Source organism: Podarcis cretensis (genome assembly GCF_951804945.1).
Source record: "Podarcis cretensis genome assembly, chromosome: 2".
Lineage (NCBI taxonomy): Eukaryota > Metazoa > Chordata > Lepidosauria > Squamata > Lacertidae > Podarcis > Podarcis cretensis.
In genome coordinates this window covers 87,103,800-87,122,626 of record NC_137171.1, presented here as the reverse complement: position 1 = coordinate 87,122,626, position 18,827 = coordinate 87,103,800, and the positions used below count along the sequence as shown (strand labels likewise).

Here is an 18,827-nt window from a genome sequence, read left to right as displayed (position 1 = left end):
GCTTAATGCAACCGTGGTCCTCATGTGGTCGAGAGGGTAATCATGTGAAAATGAAAATGCATCACTTGGCACCAAGATGATCTCAACCCTGTCATACCCTTTAGTCAACAAGTCAAGACTGAATAATTCTAGGTGAAAAACAGGATATATCCTACTGATAAGAAGAAAGATGCAGTCAGCTCTTTCATATACAGAGGTAATTAGACTTCAGAGCTATATTCCCATCTTTGAAATGATGAAGAGAAGCTCTTTCTGTTGGGGCTCTCTCATTAAGCAGACAGTAGCCCTATGCAGGTACCACTGCTGCACCAATTAATATCTGTCATTTGTTCTGAAAGTTTATCATTATATTTTAAAATAAATGTAAAAACAAACAAACTTGGAGCACAGCATGCTTCTGCTCAAAGGAAAAACAACTTTGAGCTCAGTTTATCGCCTCAAAGGGATCCAGTGAGATCCAGCGCACAATAAGAAGGCAGGCTCTTCAGTTTTCTGTTATGAGACTAACTTGTTTCAGCCAAGGCTTTACAGCCTGTTTGAGGGGTTTATCCCCTATATCCATATGTCATTGCTGTCTGTTTATGTTTCAGTGGCAGGTTGTTTTGCAGCATGATACCATCTGCTCCAAGACTCTCTCTTCCTTGGGTGAGCACAATTTACTCTCATTACTTGCGGGCTAAACATTGTTCTTGATGGCGGAAACAGGAAATGCCCTTTCCCACAATACACTAAACGCTAGAGAAGAAAATGCACCCCCATTCAAACTTGGTTTGTGTCTGTCAAAATAGGCTGAAACCCATGCTTGCTTGAAATGACAATAAACACCTAAGTGCAGGTACAATCCGCAGATCATTCAACACTGGTTCCCATAAGGACTTCATTACTTGTGTCTCTGACAGGCAAGCAAGGCCAGAATCCGACAGGCAAGCAAGGCCAGTTACAGTAACAAGGTGCAAATTAATGAGCAGCAAAAGCTGGGGAGGGTACCACACTGGCTAATCTCATCCCTTGATGCTACTGCCTGGTAAAGCAACACACACACTGAAATAGACATGTTCAAAGAATGTGGGAAGGAGTTCTCCACACATACCAATGCATGTGCTGGGTGCTCCTCCATGCGTAGAGGGGCCCTAATGTGGCCAGGGTACCTTCTCACACAGATAACTCTTTAAATGTACCCAGAACATATGGGCATTGATTGGGGAAGCATGGCTGTATAACCCCCTTTGTGTCTTTTTCAATGCATGGCAGGGCCTTATAAACCACCCGTTATGAACTCCGGAGCAGAGCTATCCAAATGGAGGACTTGCGCCAGAACATCTTCTGCTGAGCTGGGATGAAGGACTTCAGGCAGCACAGCCTCAGCTAAGCTGAGACTCAGACAGACATTTGTCCATTATAAACAAGGACCGTAAGAAAAGCCTTCTGGACTAGGCCAATGGCATCCTATTCTCACAGCGGCCACCCAAGATGCCTGTGGGAAACTCTCAAGCAAGACCCAAACACAAGAACACGCCCCACCTCCACCCTACAGCCTCCTGGAACTAGTATGCCCCCAACTAGAGAGAGAAGAGTATAGTCATCATGGCCAGAAGCTGTATACTCTGTTAACAGTAGCCAGTAACCCAGCTGGTCCTGACAAATCTTGGGTTTGGAATTCTCCCTAAGAATCCCAAGCTAAACAAAGGGTTTGTGAGGTTTTATTGGCCAGACAAATCTAAACTGAAGAAGGGTTTTGCACCTCAGTCACAAAATGGTACTCGAGGTCATGATTAAATTGTTTGTTTGGATTGTGAGCTGCATAGACAAGCGGTTTTAATTTCCACTTTTAATTGACTATTATATCTCAGATGCTCTATAAACAACAACAATGACAGCAGCACCTTTAGAGCTTTGGGGCCTATATTTTGATTCAATTAGGGCCACTTTTGTTTCTTTCCATTCTGCCATCATTAAACAGGTTTCATAGCATTGGAAATTGCCCTCCACGGATCCAGAATATTGCAAATTAATGATGATTCTTCATCCTCGCACCAACCCAAGGACAGATTAATGTAATTTGGCACTGTTCCAAACATGAGTGGTTTCTTTGGAGCAGCGCTGTAGAAATAGTCCAAACTCCCAAAGCTTCATGGGATTTTTTGGGAAAGCGGAGGATATGATGCCATCTAGTGGGAATGAGTGTTAACAAATAAAGGGAAAGATGCATCATTTACAAAATTATGATGTTGCAAACATAGCATCAATAAGCTTCCAATGGGCATTCCATACTGAGCATTATTGGTAGAAACAGATAAAAAGAAGTAGAAGTTAAAATGTTAAAATTATGTATCTTTCATGAAAAAGAAATTAAACTAGCAGGATCTCCTCTCAAAATACCATTCCTGTTCATTACGGGTTCAGGATATTCAGAAGCTAACCATTCCTACAACTGTGAGGAGACGGCCACTTAAGGAAAGAAGCATTAGACTGGTAACTTCTGTAGGTGCTGTGGGATGTTGGCTCCTTAAAAGTCCTGCAGTGGACTCTGCCTCTGTGGAGCTGGGTGTTTATTTGTTTTTTGCAGAAGGAATTACTGCACACTAGTAGTTACAAAGTGCTCTGGTTTGCAAAAGCTTTTTTGACCCACTAACCTCAATTACACAGTTGGGACACAGACACAGAGTATCCCGTCATACTGCAACTGCTTTGTTCGGTCTACTTTACTTCCAGCAGTTTTGGCTTCCTCTGCCATTGAGGGGATTCCTGAATTGCTCTAGAGTCCCTCACAAAATCATTCTATCTGCTTAATGGCTCTAAACTATATGTGGAGTCTAGAAAACTGCTTCTTGGGCACCTGATCCTATACATGTTTCTTTCTTCACATTCTCCTGTCTTCCATTTTGCTGCTCATTAATTTGCATCTCATTCCAATGCCTGTTCAGAATGGCCCCCATCAATTTTCATTTGTCTACCAAATGCAAAGAGCACATCTCCATGGTATCATTCAGGTTCCAAGTATCACGTTGCAACTGAGAACACAAGAAGAGTCCAACCTTTTTCTCCAAGGCTCACTTGCATAAAAAGTAAGGGAAACAGCTGTGGAGACTGTAGTCATCTGACAATTGCCCCATTCAACAATATGGGTGAGCATGTAGACTGACTCAATGGGAATTATAGGGTTGCATGCACTGAAACCAAGTTTGTCAACAGATGAAAGGATTTCTAAGCACCTGCTGTTTCTAAGCATCTTCATGGATAAATTTTAATAAAATCCCAGGTTTTTGCAGAAACTCTTGTAGAAAGTGTAAAACAATCAACAGTTGTGCAAACAAAAGCTACCACCCAGTGTTGAAAGCAGTCCCCTCCGCCCTAGAAAAACAGGTGCTGGTACTCATCATGAAGTTGTTACAGTAAGTACCACAACAAAAAGAGGTGCAGGTACTGCATACCCTTCAGTACCCCATAAAAAAGCACTGGTTGAAAGAAAAGTGAATTCAGTACTGATTTTTGTTGCATGCTATAATGGAACTAACCAAGACCGAAACAGCCTCAGAAAATACACAAGTGTGCCCTTAATTCACAGCCTCTGACTAAAGCTTGAGCCCCAGTTGAAACAGTGCATTTAGAGCGTCATCTTAAACATGTCAACTCAGTGACTTCAATGGGACTTACTGCCTAGTGTGTCTATGTAGGGTTGCAGCTCCAACTGCCTACAGAAGAGGCATATGTCCTTGAAGCAGGAAATCTTTTAAGCTTAAGGCTATAGCCAACATTTACATTATCCAACAAACGGCAAATGATACTGTGAAGTTAGCAGCATCCCACAACTTAACCACTGACCATTTTGCAAGCACAACTCTGTGGCCACTCAGTGAAAGAATTCTGAAGTCAAAGGAAACAGCCCATCTAGGGCAGGATGCTTTGGACATAGTCCTACGTTAGCTTCCAGCTTCCCTGCTTCTGTAGCCTGTGGAGTTGCCACTACCGCTGCCGCCACCACCTCCCCCTCCCCATCTGCCTCTCTTGCATTTATATTACTATGGCCTGGAAAAGAACCCTTATCTTCAGCTTTAGAAGCTGAGAGCACTTCAGTGCTCTGGTGGGGTGTATGAACAAAACAGGAATCCACAGGGGCGAGATAAGCCAGGAGAAGTCTAAGCAAGAAAACAAGCAGAGGGAAGGAAGTAAAATGGGAGAGAGAGGGGATGCGGAAAGCTTTGAAAGCTGACTTGGAAGAAAGAATGAGGACACAAGAGGAAGGTAAGAGCACTGAGGAAATAATACGAGTATTTTACATAAGCAATATAAGCAATTTTCGGTTCTGTCGTATTGGGTGCTACAAAGACTCTGTGAAGGGGCGAGGGAGCAGTGTGTTGCCTGAAGCAACATATCTATATACAAGCCAAGCCAGAGAAGGAAAAAATTCAGAGAGGAAAGGGGCAAGTACTTTAACAAGCATATGTTAAACACGACAGCTGTACTGGAAAGGAAAATTACATACATGATGCATACTGATGGAAAAAGCATCTGCATAGATGGCTCTGCTGTAGAGGTTTTTAAGGATCTCCAGCGCTTCTTTTAAGACTATTTTTCCGTAGCGTTTCATTATACCTTACATGTGGCACTGTAGGACCATTTTGGATACTGCCTTGGGATATTTTTAGGTACTTATGAAACAATAAGTATCATTGTATTTTCTTCTATTAATTTTCATAGATGGAGGATGAAAGGTCTGATGAAGCCTTAATTAGTGCCAGGAACTAGCAGCAGGAACTGGTAGCATAATTAGCATGCATTTCATTCCCCCCCTGCCCGCCCCCCCCCCAGGATGTCCAAGATGCTGTCCCAATTGATGTGAGAATATAGATAGTTCTCCTTATCTTTGCTGGGGATTTGTCCATCTCTCTAAAAAGGAGGGCAAAATTATGCTGAATATGCTACAGAGTATGGTCCCAGCCTACCTGGAACACCATGTGTGTACTGAGAACATCACCTCTGAGTATAAACGTAAAAGTCGTGTGACACATCTTTTATTTTACAGTCATACCTTGGGTTGCGATCGCTGCGGGTTGTGCGTTTTCAGGTTACGGACACGCCGAACCCAGAAGTACCAGAATGGGTTACTTCCGGGTTTCGGCGCTCGCGCATACACAGAAGCAGTAAAACGCTGCGAGTTGCGAACATGCCTCCCACACGGATCACGTACGCAACCCGAGGTTCCACTGTATTTTAAGTATTTTTATATTTTATTGATTAAATTTGTATGCTGCCCTTCACCCAAAGATCACAAGATGGTTTACACTTTACAACAAAAAAACACAAAAATATATAGCATACTAACAAACAGAAACAACAGCCCCATGGAGATTTATTATTCTTATAGGGTCACTAAGCACAATCCATAAAACAGGGATATCAGATGTTGCATCATTCAGATATTGAACTACAGTTCCCATCCTCCCTTGCTACTGACCATGCTCATGGGAACTGAAGTCCAACAGCACTGCCGGTATTGGAGCAGATTGCCCTCAGGGTCCTTCCAACTCTACAATTCAATGCTTCTATGATTTTGGAGGGCACCATGTTGCTTGCCCCTGCTATAGAGTAACATAACCAAAGCAGTAACAGATCAAACACAAGCTCCTGTCCCTCTTTTCTTGCCCAATCCTTTACTCCCTCTTCCAAATCCAACACTGTTAGGGCCAAACACTGCTATGCCAGGTATGCTGGGAAATACAGTTTTATTTCTGAAGTACTAGTGTAGTTTTTCTAGAGTGACTTGGCCAATGGGAGCAGCCATCTCCCCCCCCCCCCGCCGCAGCAAGAACATTCATGGGGATGAGGAGATTTCACCCCTCCCATATCCAATAATCTCCTGACGAGTCTGCTGATTCTCCAGAGAGGAGGAGCAGTGTTCTGCTTTCTACTTATTCAGCTCCAGCACCAAGTCAGTCAGTCAGTGTGTCGGAGAGAGAGAGAGACTGAGTGTTAGAGATTGTGTGTAGAGATAAGGTTGCTGCTAAGAGCAGCTGCAGACACTCAGTGCAGCATTCATTTATGCTTAGACCTATTTAGCTCTGTATATAGTTTTGTATTATAGTTGTAGTTATAGAATAAAAGAAGATATTCTACAGAGCTGCTCTCCGAGTCGTGTATACACTGCCAGACTCTGCTATACTCTGCTGTGCGACGACTGTATTGTGGAAGTGAATCCGGTGCTCACAACTCTAAGCTGTGAGTCCACAGCACTTTGACCTGTTCCTGTGTAAAAGGTGGTCTCTGGAAGTGCTACCCAGCTCGCCTAGCCCAGTCGGGGTTGAAGTGCATGAGTCCAGTTGGTGACACTGGCTCAAGGGCGATGCTGACAGGGAATACAACACTACATTGTGACATGGGATCATTCCCATGAGACATTTGTCCCAAATTTCAAAGGGAGTGCCACTAGAGAAGTCAATCCTTTCCTTGAAACAGTGACAAAGCCTACTTACTTGTTCAAAAAAGGAAAAAGGAACAGCTTGAACCTCTGGTGTTTAGAGGTAAGCCCACCCCACCCCTGAACGCTTTTGGATTTCGCATGCACATCCTACACTTGGGGGGGGGGGTTGATATTAACTCAATTAAAAATGGAATCTAAATTCTATCCTGCTTAAACATTTACAAGTGACGCATTTCAGACAAGAAGATATTCTTTGTGTTGCTTGTGACCTTTGCCCAGATAGCCATGAAAAATCAGCATAAAAATCTTATATAAGAAGTATGTAAATTATATGTATGGCTCTAAGATGCCAGTTCATACTAATTTTATGCTCTGATTAAAAAAACACACAACATCAGCATTATCTCATCCAGGCAGAGAGGGTTTTTTGTTTTTTGTTTTTGGTAGTGGGAGACTTCAGCAATTGTTATCACAGGACTGGTTTTAAATCATCTTGTTTAGTTGTAAGTTTGTGGGTTTGTCAGCTGAGCTGCATCACTACAAAATCGAAGGGACAGGAAATGAATATAGGCAAGGAGCTTTTCTACTACTCTTTAAAAGTGGTGGAAAACCTAATGGTAACCAAGACCAGGGGATAGCAAGTTATGTGAACAGTTAAGAAGTCATTATTCACTTGCCAGGAAACCTTGCAAAGCATACCATGTCTGCCGCTATTTCAAAAGCATTTTTCTTACAAAAAATAAATAAATGCAACAATGTAGCAGGTTTGAGCAGAGACTCAAGAATGTCTTGAGTAGAGATGGGAAGGCCTGGGGAAAAACTGGGAAAATTGGGGGGGGGCAGGTTTTTGCTGCTTTTTTTCCAAAGCCGTTTTTTCTGGGGGGAAATGGGGGGGTGGAATATTCAAACTACACCAAACTGTTTTTTTCAATTTTTCTGGAAAAAAGCGACTTTGGGGGGAAATGGGGGCAGGAAAAAACCTGGTTTTTCCCCAAATTTTGTCCCCCCCGGCCTACCCAGTCTTGAGTAGCCCCTTCACCAACTCCTGTTGCTGCCACACAGTCCCCAGTGATGTATGAATTTGACATTCCTAATAAAAACTTAGTAAGATAAATCTATTTCATTCAAATGCAGCATCTTCATCCCCCACTTCCCCATCCCTAAATTTAGAAACAGTAAGCTACTCGTCTCTTTGGCTACTTTTCCCTGATGTGGTTGCTGGAAATACATATATCCCTATATCCCAACCCACCCCCAGTGGCTATTCTTCCGCTTTCTTGCTTGCTGAATACCACACCCACCCACCCCAATCCCCATATTTATTTCTGTTCCAATACAGGCATGGCCAAATGGGCAGCCTACAGGTCGCACCCATCTCTGCACCTCCCAGAGCCAGGTGAAAAGTGGCACACGAGGAACTTCATGGGCTGCTTTCTGCTTGGAAGCACAACTCCCTGAGAAACTTCTCTTGGAAAGTTGTTGTTTCCAATTCTGGCAGTGCCCCTCCTAAGGGAAAACGGAAGGCAACCCCAATGGGACTCCGCTGTATCCTCTTTCATTTTGCATCGTGCTCAGGTTGCACCCAAGCCCCTCACCATGTGTATCATAGTTTTGGCTTGGATGGAGACATTCTGAGCCTCCTTCCCAGTAAGTACTGGACACAACAACATAATTGTGATGGGCTACCACATAGGGCTGGTCTGACCTGCACCTTCTTTTTCATGCAGCTGGTACGAGAAGAGAACAGCTTACCCCAAAAAGGCAACTGAGGCACACAAGGGAACCCTATAAGGGACAGTGTATACATGTGGTTTTTAAAAATACCACCAGCACAGTATTTAAATAGAACATTTCCAATGTCTCCGCATTTTTCTGGCTATGTGCCAAAAGCACACATTTGAAGTGCCTAAAGGAAACAAAATACGGCTTAACTCCTCCAAAGTATCTGCACACGAAGTGCTAGAGACTGGCCACCCTTAAGAGACCCGATATTAGGCTCTGGCAGTTCCTCTGTTTCTATAAGCTCACCTTAGATACAGCCCTGTATTCATACTGATTAATTCTTTCTCCTGCAAATCTAGTTATTTGAGCTCTGAGGATTTCTCTTTTCAGACTCACCTCTCCCAGGACATAGTGTATTTATAGTCTCTTGTTTCTTTTCTTCCTGGGACCCCAGCCTCCTCCGCAAAACATCTTTCTCATCTGCCTTCCCAGCTGGAGAGCACAGCTAGTCTTTAGCAAGGCTGATAAAAGACATGAAGCTTAAAGTTCCTTTATCTACAAAGAGGACTCTGTTTCCTGGAGGACACTCTGAAAATGAAGCTTAAAGCTTTAACAAAGAGGATCACTACACCTGTGCATTCAGATTCTGGACAAGATGTGATTGAACCAGAGCATCAGAACCCAACTGGATCCTCTTTAAGCTGCCTTCAGTAACCACAAAGTTATCTCCATTGGAAGCAGTTATAGGAGGACAAAACCATCATGATTTATTTCCCTGAAGATCAGGCTATATTCCCACCCACAAAACAGAATAGTTTGGTGAAGACAAGAGCAATTGTATGGTTGCTTAATATCTCTGCCATCCCAGCTGTATTATTGTCCTGCAAACTATAGACCAAACAGGGACTGAAACAAACAAATCATGTGATAGCATATGATCAACTTTCTACATGATATGGTGGGAGAGAGAAATCTAATAAAAGTGAGGGCTGCAGAAGATCCTGACATCTCTGTAAGCACAAGCAAACTCTGCACACTTCTGTACAAATGCTAAAGAATGAAAATGTGTTTGAAAGAAACACAGGCATACATAGCAAATAGTCTTAGGACATTCTACAGTGCCAGAACTTAGTCTTACTTTTCTGACTAACAGCTGTCGTTTAACTGGCAACTTTTGTTTGTCATTTGCTTTAACAGTTTTCAATATTGTATTTTTAAATTGTAGTAACCCGTTCTGGAACCTCCTGTTGGAATGGTGGGCAAGAAATTGAAATCATCATCACCATCATTATTATCATAGCAGCAGCAACATTAGAGAAACTTGGTTGCATCTAATCAAGCAGCATCTAATAGTTACGGCTTCATCACACAGGGCGGGGGGAATTCATAACAGGCTTTGCAGAAACATCTTGTGTGCCAAACCATGCTTAAAATCAGACAGCTGGTTTCTCTTTTTCCAGGTTTTTAACACACAGCTAGATCATTTCCAACAAGCTCCCTACATGTAGCAAAGGTGTGGCCTTGAGAAACTTCTTGTGGGGTAACCGTGTCACAACAGGCAACAAGCCTTTGGTGGGAACTGGATAATCTGTATTTAGAGGTGTGATAGGAGTCTAATTCCTACCACCATGACAATTCCTCTTACCGAAAGCACAATGCAAGACATGAGAGCTGTTCCACCTCCACCTCTCTTTTTTCAGCATATAGAAAATATTGACAAGCTCAATACATAGCACCACACTGGGGGGGTTTGTAACCAAAGTGTAACCCTGTCCTCGATTCATGAGGTACTTAGCAAGAAGGACTCAAAGCTTCCCCATTTCCCTTGTCTAATAGCTAGAACAGGTTTTTCCCCCTCCAAAAGTGACATAGTTACTGTAAACCTCTCTTCCCTACATCAGTATTCTCCCCTTTTCAGAAGGTATGCTGGAAATCAGAATTGGATATATAATAACAAAACTCTATGGTGTTTTAACCCAGTTGGCCATGTTTTAAAAGGTTTGGAAGTGAAAAATCTTAATTTTATCCAGCAGGAGATGCCAACAGTAGCCTGATTCACACATAATGCTAAAACATGTGCTTAGCATTTAACTATGGTCAGGGATTATGTGAATTGTAGCCCCAAAACAGGTGGAGACCAAAGGTCGGGAAACACTGGCCTACAGCCACCCATCATCCCATTCCACTGGACATGTAAGCTGTGGCTGATGGCAGTTGTAGTCCGCAACTTCTGGAGGGCATCATATTGGCAACTCCTGTTCTATGAGATCTAATAGACTATTTTCTCCTCTACAACTCACTACAATATCTAAAACCAACAAAAGAACACCCTTCTAATTGTTCCACTGTGCTACATCCGATACCGACTAGCATTCTCAGGCACTGACCCTATGTCCCAAGAGCTTTTAGAGGTTTGTTGGAATTAGTTTTGGGGAATCTTCTACAGAACTTGCTACATTCCTTTAAGTTGCCGACAGTCCTGTGAAATATACAAGGAACCCATGTCTTCCAAAATGGGGGGGGGGGGGCAAGGCCGCTTGATACACCGTGCAAGCAGCCAGGTTTTGAAAGCTATTTACCTTGCAAACACTTGGAGACTTGGGAGGACTGCTGAATACATACTAGGCCAGTTCTTCAGCTGGTGCCAACTAACAGTGCCAGCTTTGTCCAAATTAGACATTTGGATGGTTCTGATTTTTCTGATTCCCTTTAATCATTTGAACATCACTTATAAAACATTCAGTCTTGAGCAGAGATGTGATTTGATAACGTTCATGCACCTGGCTGCCCAGATAATAAAAGTTAAACACAATGCCCAGTGATCAGAAAACTCCACAGAAAGAACATTAGCCTCATTGAGAGGCAAATTGCTCTTGATCCCGATCTCAAAAGCCTACTAAACGCAAAAGATACCCACTGAGTTTGCCTGCCCATAAACAATGTTTAAATGTAGTGTATCATCTTGCATACTGTCATGTTTCTTGGCAAAAAAAAAAAGAAAGAAATTCTGACACGTGGGAACCACATTTTAAAATGCTTTATAACTTCTTAACCCTTAAATTTTATTTATGATTGATTTCAAATATTTTTAAACTTCTATCCTGCCCAGGGTGGGTGCGGGGATTCAAAGTGGCTTACAGAAGTAGCATATACATTATTAAAAAACAAAACCCACACCAAAACTATAAAATGTATTAAATAGACTTAAAAATAACTAATTTACCAAACATCATTAAAAAAAACAACCAGCAACTAATAAATCAAAACAAAGAAACTAAGTGAGCACACAGAGACAGAAATATTCAACAAATGCAGGAGGCTGCTTTATGCAGTCAGGCCACTGGTCCATACAGTTCAGTATTGCCTACACTTAACAGCAGCTTTCCAGGATGCCCCACCACTATGCTATGGCAAATAAGTGATCAAACAGAAATGTTCATGTTAATTTATGTTTCCATTTACGTGCACGTTGGTGCTATTGCTTTCTTACATTATCCATTTTGTCAGTACTTAATTGAAAACCTCAATAAACAAATATTCTAAAAAAGAAACAGAACAAACTAACCTGTCAGTAACCCAACATGCCAGAAGTCATGGGGACCCCAGGGGTTCTGTCAAAGACACTGAAAAGCTACCTTTTAGAAACTAAACCTCACGAATAATGGTTTTGCAGCAGCGGGCCAAAAAGGTGGCCGCTAAGTGCTAACGAGAACATCAGGAAAGTGGCCGTGTCAAAACATGTCCAAGAAACATGTAGCACTTGTGGGTCACAGACAAAGACCAACCTGCAACTGCTGCCAGGTGAGCCTACACAAATATAGATATATATACACACACAGTCACATGGCTATTCATGAAGGGTAAGTCTTTTAATGGTTATCAACCATGGCAACTGTTATGCCTGGGATTCTAGCTGCTGAGGACAAGCAACACAAGGGTGCTGTTGCCTTGATCTACGTTAGCAAGCACTCAGACACATCTAGATGGCCGCTGTTTGAAGCACAACGATGGACTGGATGACCTTTGGTCCAGTTAACCACAGTTCTGCTTACGTTCCCCACTCTGTATGTATAGCACTTGTTATTGCCTAACAGATAATGAATTGGTCCCTGAAAATGTGAGGCATAATATCACTTAGAATCTGATTTTCCTTCACAAGCCTCCTTTTAGAGATGAGGCCAGACCCTACATTCCTCAGCTTGGAAAACAGGCTAGTACGTGTGCATAGTTTAGAAGCCTAGCCAAGATTAACATAGTTTAGGGGGGAGAGAAGTTAAGGCTAAAGAAACAGAGCATCTTGTTTGGGTTTTTAGAAAATGTTACAAAAAGACACTACTGGCATTAGTAGGCCACTGTGCTTGGAAAGACACAGGAAGAGTTTTGCTTAAGCAATTCACTTAGCAACAGGCATGGGGAATTATTTGCAGGCAAGTGCAGTTCCAATCGGATTGCTAACTGGTTGCATCTAGTACATGGTGACTAATATTTCTTTTTTCCATGACTGGTTTTTGTGAAGACCTTTAAACCCCAAAGACAGCAAGGCAAGAAGGAAACAAAGCAAAAACCCGATTATAAACAACCACTGTCATCAATAGCTCTAAAATGATTTTATAAATATTAATACAACCATAATTTGCTTTTTAAAATAATTCATCTAAAATTAAAATTCAACCTGGCTATAAATCAGCCTCAGTTCCTGCTTAACTGCAGGTTATTCTGCTTTTTATGTTCTGCATACATTACTGTCAGGGAACTGCCATCAGGAGGGCAGGTGGTGGAAGGGCTCGGAGGTTAGGAGAGACTCGGCAGCAGAGGAGGGAACCAGCAGGGGGAGAGAAGGAGCTCCAAGGGAAAGTGAGTCGGAGGGATGGCTCAGAGAGACTTCCAGCGAAAACAGTGGGGAAGTTTCAGGACCTCCTATAGGGACACCCACCCCTCGCCGGAAACTGTCGCGCCGAGAATCCCGAAGACGCGTTTCCGTTAAGGAGCTTCTATGTTGGAAGCGTTTCCGCAAACGCCCACTGTCGGATTCTGCCAGCGATTGAGGGAGTCATGTTCAAGGGGCTCCGCTATAGACAGAGCTTTGATAACCAAGCCAAACTCTGAGGGACTAAGCTTTACGCACAAGCAGCTCATCATCCCATCACAATTACATTTTTTAAAAAATGTCTCATCGTAATTGGCCTGCAATGTTCTAGTTTAAAGAGACAACTTTTGGTTTTTTAAAACCACATTTACTTTTTTATTGGGTATTTGTGTCCAACAGTGGTATATACCAGGCATATGTATTGGCTCTGAATGTACCTCAAATTGTTAGGTGATTTTTTTCAGTTTCTAAAAAATAAAAGGAGGTAAAATCACCTAGCTGCACAATAACCTTTATTTGTCTGAACTCTGGCAAGTTTTTTTTTTTTTACCAAGGGAAACCTCTCTCATATGTCCCCCTGATTGTCCAGCAACAAAATTAGGGAAGGGAATGCGATTTCTATATCCCCACCTCAAAACAGTCAGCCCTTGTAGGAGAACCACTGTGCCTATTTTTCTGAAATTTGGCATACATCATTCCCTCAGAAGGGGCAGCTATGACAACAAATTGAATCCAGTTCTGGCAGAAAATATAGAAGTTAGAGACTTTTCCATTTTTAAGAAAAAACTCTTTAAAGGTTCCCAGCAAGCAAACACAGAAAACACTGGCTGGATCTCCCTGAAATTTGGCAGGCTTAACCCACCCTAGAAAGGCTCCATTTTCCTGCAAATTTCACCAACTTATGTGAAAAGGAAAGGAAAGATTATGACTTCTTTTTAGATCCTGCATTTTAGCCAATGTGGGTGAAAGAGAGCTTCAGATTTAACAGGTCAGATGTGAACCTGAACACCAAATTGAACTGGAACCCTGCCTGTGCCAAAACTTATCCAACTGTCAAGATCGAACAAACATGAAAGACTGAGTAAGAAATCTCTCCTTCGAAGAAAACCAAGGTAAGAAAACCTTGGTAAGGCAGAAAATCTAGCTAAAGAGAATCCTCGCCTCCTCTCTTCCCCCCATCCCCCAGGAGCCCCGATCTGCTCTCTGAAGGAACGGCAGGTGGGAATAATTTCCCAGCAGCAGACTTGGCATCTCCTCCATGTCAGAAAGGGCCTTGATGGGACTTTCCTTTGTGCATATTACAGACTCTGTTGCCCGGATCAGAGTCCTGACTGCTCCAACCTGCTGTCCAACTTTTATACCCTAGACTAGAGCATGCTCCTGGATAAGAGCATCTTCCCAGCAGACAAGTCTAGGCAGGCCCCTGCAGGCTCTCTTCCTCCCCCCCCCCCCCCGCCTTTCCTGACAGACATTTCACCAGCAGGCCTCAATATTGAAATAGCAGGTTTCACTTCTGGTATCTTGGCACCTTTTGGGATTCTTCCGTCTCTTGGCTGCTCCTTCCTTTTTAAAGTTTAAAGAATTCATCTTGTGTGAAGAGCTGCCTTTGAAGCCATTTTATGCAGAATAGCTTCAGGCTACCCCTTCTAATTGTTTGATTATTATTTTCTCCTGCCCATTAATCTTCCCAACCTATCGCACTGTAACTGTATGACTAGAATTATAGGTTACTCAGTAATCTGAACTTCAACATTAAATTCCAATGTAATGCTAAATCATAACAAGCCTCAGCAAACCCCGAACTCCTGCACTAGCCTCCTTCTCTGGAGCCTGGAAGCTTTTGCTTCAATTTTTTTACAACCAATTGCTGCTTGTGTCACCAGCATCCAGACAAATTTAAACTGTGGTTAAATATAACGATAGTTTGCTGAAACAAGCCAACTTCAAACCACAGTTTATGAGGCTGACTTATTTCAACTAACCATAGATAAAATAAACCACAGTTTGGTATGCAATAACTAAACTGTCAAGTAAGCATAAGAAAATTCCCATCTCCTCCTCTCGGTCACACCAGAAAATGGGAGAACACATAAGCACAAAGCTCACTGAAACTTACGGTAATTCTCATAATACTGTAATCATGGATAGGAAACCCAGGTGTGATGGAGGATGGCCACATATGGTTCACTAGTCCTCCCCATTACACCTGTGATGCCATTTTCTCCAAACCACTACATTTGAACACAGCCCAAGGGTCAGTCAAGTAATTTAGCAAGCCTACAAAGAAAGTCACATTTAAAGTATAGGATGTTTTAGCTCTTTAACATATGCTCCCTGGGGAGGGGCACCTTAATCTGTACTTAACCTGCAGTCCTATCTGGAAAACAAAAAAGCAATACCAAAACACCTAAGTGGTTAAGATTGTATTTATTGCCCTTCTGGTTATCTCCCTGGATGGCCTATATTCGAGAAATAGTCTGAATACACAATATTGCTACACCCCACTCTCTCCTCCTCTCTTTTCCTCTCCTCTATCACACTCTTCCCTCTACTGTGCATTCTCTGTGTGGGATTTAAATGGGCACACCCCTCACCCCCAGCCAGTTACTGGGCTAGCTGGTAAGCACACGATGCCTGTGCGTGAAGTCATCAGCATGCGCCAGCACCCACAGTCAGCCCAACCCACCCCTGGTTGGGAGCAAGGAGGGCCATCTCATACATGGTTTAGGGCAGGGGTCAGCAACCTTTTTCAGCCGTGGGCTGGTCCACCATCCCTCAGACCATGTGGGGGGCTGGACTGGTTTTTTTTTTTGGGGGGGGGTGGAGGATGAACAAATTCCTATGCCCCAGAAATGACCCAGAGATGCATTTTAAATAAAAGGACACATTCTACTCATGCAAAAACACACTGATTCCCGGACCGTCCGTGGGCATGGTGTGGCTTCAGTATAGCCATACCCTCCACTGCCCTAGAGGCTGTAGGACAGGGCTGGGGCTATGAAAGCTACAAACAGGCAACAAAAACCAAATGACTGAACTGTAGCAGTGTTCGGTAGAAGCATTCAGACCGGTTACTCGGGCACAGAAAATCCTTCCTTTCAGAGATCATACCACAACCCCATTACGGATGAGATATGGCACCCATAGCATGCAAGGGCACAATGAAAGCAGATGCCAAAGGTAAGGCCTTGTTTATTTCATTTGGAGAAACTCTTAACAAATGCCTTCGGTAATCAGGATCTTCCATTTCACCTTTGCAGCCTGGGATCCAGCATCCCCAGCATGCAAACTCTCCCTTCTGGGTAGCACTGACAGTTTTGCCCTATTTTGCTTTCTGCACAGAAACACTTGATGCCACAGAGGTCGCTCCCTTCTACAGATTGCTGTAAAGCATAAACATTGGGAGATCACAGATTTAGTTTTTTATAGTTTTCAATATGAGAAACTGGCTATTATTTTACAGTGCAGCTTATATGAAAATGAGGTTCTAAATTAGAACCTGCTGGGCGCTGATGGGCTGTATTAAAGCTATACATGAGGTTAGGCCTCTAGCAGATGCAGTCAGATCAAACAGTGCTACCAATCATCAATTCACACCTACACAGGAAACATAGGAAGCTGCTTTCTAGCAGGCCAGACACTTTGCTCATCTAGCCCAGTAATGTCTAATCTGAGAGGCAGGGGGTCTCTAAGGTCCCTGGAAGAAGTCTTTCACTCCAACTGTTATTTGATCCTTTCAACTAGAGATACCCAAGTTCTCCTCATGGGTAAGAATTCATAAATAGGGTTCTGCAGGTGAAATTACACTTCCAATTGGCAAGCAGAGCAAGACACAAACACACACACACACACACACACACACACACACACAGTCATTGAGGTCCAGCAATTATGCTAAACCTGTTTACTCAGATGCTCCTGACTAAACCATTTCTTACACCAGTAGTCAATGAACACAGTGCAGTTTCTTTTCACCAAGACAAAAAAAAAGGATAATCCTCTCAGCTTGATGTGGTTTCTGATGCCCAAGCAGCTTCTTGCCCAAAGCAAACTTTAACAGCAAGGCAAGGTGGCTTGGCTTTCCTTACAATAAGTGTGGCAACCCCCAAATACCCCCCTCTGTATTTAACAAGATTTTACACTGCACACATCTGCCTTTCTCCCCAGTTTTATTATGTCTGCCACATGCTATTTGCAGCTTTCTCCCAGAATAAGCTCAAAAACCAGAGAAGGGGAAGTTGTTTTATATCACTTACGATTGGTGAACACTGCAGTTGTAAAAGACAAAATCCACAGCTGCAAACTTCTTCCCAGTCTCCTTGGATTTGAGGTAGAGCTTTACCACTCGCTTGTCGCCTAGAACAGAAAACAGGCAGAAAATAGATCAGATATTAAAGAGAGAAATAGCAGCATGGGCATCTGGGAAAACAGAGTGCAGGGTTTGGCAGCACGCAAATGAGTGAGGCTTGCAGTGACTTTGTTTGATCTGAGGAGCAGTTCAAACAATCCTAGTTAGCGGACAAAAACACTAGTTTATAGATGTTGAAGAGAAGTGTGATTGACCTGCACTAAAAATCTAGCAGGATGCAGAGGATAGATGATCTTGCTCAGCATGTAAGTAAAATGACAGGTGGAAGAAGAGTACCAGAGGCCTCCAACTGCATAGTTCAGAGTTAACATTTGGCTTTCTACTACCTCCACAGGTAAGGAGGGAATCTGACTTTGTCAAATTTAGGAGCCTCTTGTGGAATTATTGGGAAACCAGTGGGTTATCGATCATTTTGAGGCCAGGAATCTAGGAGGTGTGTAACAATTATGCCTTACTCAGCGATCAGCCCAAGCAAACCACTGGACCAGTCTCATGTTGCTATCCACAATTATAGTGAGAACCAGTGTTAGAAACTGAGATATGAAAGCTAGGAGCTAAATGGCACCTTAAACCTAGGTTATGGGCACAACAATGGAATGTCTAGGGACGCTTTTTTGTAACAAGAATACAAAGCTGACATTTGTGGGTTTACAGGAAGCTTTGTGAAGAAATAATATTAAAAACACTGTAAAAAAGGGAATAAGGGAATAGGTTTATTTAAAATAAAAGGCAATGTTAAATTTAGAATTGCGGATAGAAGATTAGAAAACGGAAGATTCGCGTATGAGCTGAAGGAAGTCAAAATTACGTATCTGTGATAATATTGAAAATGTATGTTTAAATTTTGTATTGGAAATTGAATAAAAATAATTTTAAAAAAACAAGAATACAAAGCTGAAAATGAATGAACTGCAGCTAAAATATTATGTTCATTTCTCACACGGTTTAGTCTTTCCCTTGCCCGTCCCCCTAATATTCTTAAGAGGGTCTCTTCTCCAGTCTTCAGAGAGCAGCTGAAAGTGGTGAGGTAGAAAAAGGTCCTCCTCTCCTTCCACTTTGTGGTTTTAATCTGAAATCTTAGGCATAGTACTGCGCCCAGAGCTTAGAAACTGCTCACGCTAACGAAATTCCCTGTCGCAGAATGTGCCTAGAACAGTGGGAGTTTCGAACCGTGGTGAGGACATGTAAATCACCTTGGCCAAGGGTAGCACATACATTCCTTACTAAATAGAATAGTAACAATATATTCCCTGCCACTCTGTAAATGCACCCATTTCAGTCATTTGCCTTCTTTCTCCCTGTCTTCTCCTTTCTTCAAATTCTCTGCCTCAGTCTCTGCTCTCCTGCTCACAAATATGTTGATCCTTCTCACAGGAGGTATAGATATTGGTATTTTGAACTCCTCTGTGCCTCAAATATGACATGCTATCTGAACTGAGCAAAGGACAGCC

General features: G+C 42.6%; 1 protein-coding gene across 4 annotated transcripts in view; it reads right to left on the bottom strand.

The window, feature by feature from the left end:
* Positions 1 to 18,827, bottom strand: part of PLXNA1 (plexin A1) — a 313,030-nt gene that overhangs the window by 125,849 nt on the left and 168,354 nt on the right. For all 4 annotated transcript variants that reach the window (XM_079964486.1, XM_079964484.1, XM_079964487.1 and 1 more), the window contains exon 8: positions 17,264 to 17,363. In XM_079964486.1, the coding sequence (XP_079820612.1) occupies positions 17,264 to 17,363 (100 nt within the window). The remainder of the gene's footprint in view (positions 1 to 17,263; positions 17,364 to 18,827) is intronic.